General features: G+C 40.4%; 1 protein-coding gene across 1 annotated transcript in view; it reads right to left on the bottom strand.

The window, feature by feature from the left end:
• Positions 1-789: 789 nt before the first annotated feature.
• DACH2 (dachshund family transcription factor 2) overlaps positions 790-4,878 on the bottom strand; it is a gene marked incomplete at its 5' end in the record, with an annotated part of 137,553 nt that continues 133,464 nt past the window's right edge. Inside the window, one exon of the mRNA XM_010131878.1 lies at positions 790-1,653. Within this exon, the coding sequence (XP_010130180.1) occupies positions 1,616-1,653 (38 nt within the window). The remainder of the gene's footprint in view (positions 1,654-4,878) is intronic.

Below are 4,878 nucleotides of genomic sequence, written 5' to 3'. Positions count from 1 at the left end.
TTCCTGCTGCTCCTGGGTTTTGGTACCACTCAATTCTTGATTGGTTGAGCAATGCCAGTGTGGTTAATGGAGTTGTTAGAGCGCTGGCTGTACAAGTAACATGGAAGACACCACATTTGTACACTGGAAGACGATTCTGATCGTCAGTCCCATCACCTGTAAAACAGAGGCCACCGTGTGTTCTTGGTTAGGCTAAAAGACTGCTTTTAGGAATGATAAATGCAGTGATTCTGTTCTGCTGTGTTACACAGCACAGCATCAAGCTACACCTTGAAAGTCTGCAAAAGTCTGTCAACCAGCAAAAAAAAAAAAAATCTAGTGATAAAAATAGAAGAAATTTGGACTGCTAAACCTAGAGTTATAGAGAGCCACGTACATAATCACCGCAATACATTCCCCATAGAGCTGATTAAAGGGTTTCTTGCTTATAAGTGACAGTGATTTAATTCAGGCTACACGGGTTTAAACGTAAGTACGCGTGTATGAACACGAGTGTATGAACACGAGTGTGTATGTAAATAAGCATTTTGCCTTTGACCCCTGAACGAAAGTAAAGAGTGAACAGGGATCACTTAATGCTGCGTGACTCAAACCAGCTTTCAGTCATTTTGCGAATGTTTGACTTGCAAAGTTCAGAATTTGGGACATACAATAATTAGCAAAGTGTTTAATACCAACCCACCCTCTTTATTAAGTAGTTGCTTCAATAGTGCAAAAGATTGTTTTGCATTAGTACAGAATCTATGGGAGTGCACAGGCAAAAAAAAGAAACTCAAAAGATTTCCAAAGTCAAACAAAAAAATTTTTAATACTGTATTTTTAGCAAGAACATTTTTAACAAAGAATGTGTACTTTAACTTAATATGGTACAACAGAGAAACCATACTTAAAAGTTTCCATTATCTAACACTCTACTGCATATTCATTTCTTCATCTTAAAAGACCAAAAGCCAAGCTGAACTGAGCATAAAAAAAAGCATCAATTATAATCCTCGTAGTACGTCAGCTGTTGGGGTTTAGCTCACACTTTTGAATTGGTCATCTAATGAAAGGACAATTTTTACATCATTCTTTTAAAAAATGTACACACATTTCTTTTTAAAACGTAATATATATCGAGTATCTGCTTCAGTAAACAAAGCTTAATTTATAAACACAATCGAAACAGCTCCATGTTGAACAGTTTCAGTGATAAACTGGACTGGTATGATGTACAGTCAGTGCGGACCTTTGTGGCTTAAAATCGTTGTGCCATTGCTATACAGTAATAGCTACCTCCTTAGAAAACAAAACAAGAAGTTCTTCTGGGGGGGAGTAATTCCTGTGTGTGCTTAAAAATACTAAAACTCCTTTCTATCTCCGGGGACCTAAAAATGATCGGTTGCAACAGGCTTGGTTTGGTATGGTGAGCTTGGAAAAGTCTCAGCGTTTCTCGATACGGCAGTTTTCGATGCAGCAACAGTAAATTGCTTGGAATTGTCCTTCAAGTTTCATGCTACAAATCCTGTTCTTCACACAGTACTGAAGGCATCAAAGGTTGGAAGGGATGTTTCTCGTGAACTATATAGTCTCCAAATAGTGGTCATTATACATTTTTCAACAATACGGGTTTCCTTCAGTACATAATAGTAGGTTTGATGTATGTTCTGTTTTCTGGAGGGGAAAAAAAAAAAAAGACAGGGAAAGGTCAATTACATAGTTACATGTTTTACAATTACTTGAAACTCGGGTGGGTTTACAATATGCCATTGTTACATGCACAAAACCTTCTAAGACCAGTGTGTTAACACAAAATTGCATCGCATGAAAAACGTAATAAAGTAAACCAGTATCTGTTCTTGGAAAAACGTCCCTTCAGTCAGAAACCACCACACTTCTTTCAAAATTATTTTTCTTTATTTAGGGAAACAAGTAGAAAGCCACTTGTTTCCTTCCTAAAATTATTCCTAGTTATAGTATGTATCAACTGTGAGTTTTCAAATTAAGCAACTTTAAGCCCAGAGAAAAAAACACATATGAAAATGCCCTGAAAAATGCAAGCTAACGAGAATCCATATTGTTCATTACACAGTGAATCATGAATCCAGCCAGCTAAACCCACGAGCACTGATCTTGATGATGATAGCAGAATGATAACAGCGAGGAGCCTTTCGTATAATGTTGACATCCATCCCATGGCTGTTTTACATATGCCAATACTGACCACTCATAAGGGAAGAACAAGTATTGACCTGCTAAGTGACACCGATCCTTGGAGCAATCTCAAAGTTTGCCACATTTCAATTCCAAAATGCATTTCAGCTATAATATGAGTGATTTATCATTTAGCAGTAGCTGTCAAAGTAACCTCCTAGATAAAACAAAAACATCTGGAACCATAAACAGAGGAGAGCAGTTGCTGAATTTTAATCCAAATCCGACATGTTCACTTCATTAGGAACAGGAAACAGCTAATTAGTAATTGAATGTCTCATGGTTTTAAGGAGGCTCAGGCTCTCCAAACAGAGACAATTTAGTACCATTTTGGATGTAAACAAGAATAAAGATCGGCAGATCCAGGGACAAAACAGCTCCAGAGGAACACTTGGGTGATGGGAACCCCCAACGCAGTGACTAAAATTAGTTTCAGGCCTTTGGCTGATGAAAATTCTTGTCTTAAACTTTGTGGGGCAAATATTAAAGCCTGGGGAGGGGGTAAGCAGAAATGCAAATACTGAATACTGTAGGTGTTGGGTTTTTTTAATTTTTTCTGACCATTAGGAGGTTGCACATGACTCCGTCCCGTGGCAGGCTGTGGGTGACCTAGCCTGTATCAAAGGTGTACTGCTACACGAGGAGTCAAGGGCAGAGCTGATGTATCAAAAATGGGATCAGTAAGGATCAATAATATTACCCTTTAAATTTTGCTATTTTTACTGTATTTATTTAGTGTATTTCCAACTAAGGTAAAGGTGGTCACTAAGGGCGCTGGGCGCTGATGGACTATTTAAACTTTGAAACAAGTTTCAGTTTTTTTCAAGGGACATTCAATGGAGGTATCTGGAAATCCTGTAAGAGAGAGAGTAAATGCCAAAGCTGGTGCCCAGTGCAGCCACCCGGGAGATATTACTGACCAGTAAACAGAAAATGCATGGTTAAACATTTCCTTTTTAGAAAGCTCTCAATTATTCTCCAGAAATTAAAATTCTTTTTTCTTGCTGTGCAATAAACTTAACTCCATGGCATTAACAACGTCATACAGCAACCACCTATGAGGAATTGAAATGTTCGGAGCATCTGTGCTCCCACTTACACATGAAAGACAATGCGATGTTGTCAAATCCATCTTTTTAAAGAATACTCACTATCCCCTCAGTGTAGCTGACTGCAAGCTACAAACCATTTCACTGTGTTATACAGCAAAGATTTGAATTAATCTGTGTGCAATAAATGTATACTTTTATTAGGTTTATCCCTTAATCAAATATTCATTTATGTGGGCTTCGTTCTATTAAAAAATGAAATTATACAAAGGTGAGCAAAAGCGTAGATTTACCGTAGTTTAAAGCCTGATCTCATTCTCTAGGGGTAATATTGACAATATAAAAACTGTATAAATGATATTCCCGAACTCTAAAATATGCTTATGAGCCCCCTGTGCATGTTATACTGCTTTACAGCCTGCAGTGAAACGCATGACTGGCTTAATAAGCAAGACATTTAGAGAGGAGGGGCCTTCCCCTTCACAACGGCGAAGACAAGTACAGATCTGACACAGCCCCTGTCAACAGTGGCAATTTTCCCTCAGGATGGTGGTGTCTTCCCTGGGTTGTAAGTGCAGGGTCCTCAGTCATCTCTTCCACTCTGTTTTAGCAACAGTACCATCGTTCGTCTTTTTCTTTCGAGATTTTAATGTGTGTATAAAGGACAAATCCAAAAGCAGTAATTATCCTCTGCATATTTATTCACATTTTTCTTTTTCTTTTCTCAGCCTATTCAGCACCTCTGAATTTTCTGAATCCGCTGGGAGGCTTTGTTTGTATTATCTTTCTTTTAAGTTAGTAATTCAGCTGTATTTCCATAAAAGTTCTTGGAAACAAAACTTCCACGTAAACCCTCACAACGTGCATAAAGAAACACGCCCCAGTAACACCAGTGCGCAAACCCAGCCCAGGAGGGGGAGCAACACGGCACATTGGCTCGGACACAGCTACAGCGAGGGATGTGTCAGGTAATGCTGCCACGCTGGAAACTGGAGAAGAAACTCACTGGAGGAAGGAAATTTGGGATCTGCTACATACTGAGAAAACAAGGTATCTTGAATCAGGTAACCGTAAAATAGTCACACAAATGAAAAAATAAAAGCCGGCACTACACGGTGCAGGGAATACGGGTAGCAGAGATGGAATCATAGACTGAAAACCCCCCTTTGCCGGTTTAGGTGAGGAGGAGTGGGGAGAGCTGTGAAAACCATGGTTGGGCAGAGCCAAGACTGCATTTCTGTGGACAGGAGCGCGGCGGGAGGGAAGAGGGCAGCCACGTGCCAGACCTGCAGCTCTCGGAGGCTGTGCGCAACGCCTGCTGGAGGGGTTGAACCAAAACGTCGTACACAATACTGCGAGAATGCTGGGCAGGAGCTGACCTCTCCTCCCTTCCTATGCCGCACAGAGTCAGCATTTCCATTAGATCGGAGCTGGGCTGAGCTTTGGATGCAGCGGCACACAGAAGACACGGTGCCAGAACAGTACATCCAAGCTGCAAGGCTAGGGCTGGTTAACTTGAGTCGCTCTCTTTATTTTGCAGAAAGAAAAGGGAAAGTCAGAGAACAGTTTGCTTCCACTGTGTAGGACATCTCTCAAAAACCCCTCCAGCCCTCCACCTCCTCACAGAGCGGAGCGC

The sequence above is a fragment of the Buceros rhinoceros genome, unplaced genomic scaffold (assembly GCF_000710305.1).
Source record: "Buceros rhinoceros silvestris isolate BGI_N320 unplaced genomic scaffold, ASM71030v1 scaffold5902, whole genome shotgun sequence".
NCBI lineage: Eukaryota > Metazoa > Chordata > Aves > Bucerotiformes > Bucerotidae > Buceros > Buceros rhinoceros.
The sequence above is the reverse complement of the archived record's forward strand: the minus strand, read 5'-3'. Positions and strand labels throughout refer to the sequence as shown.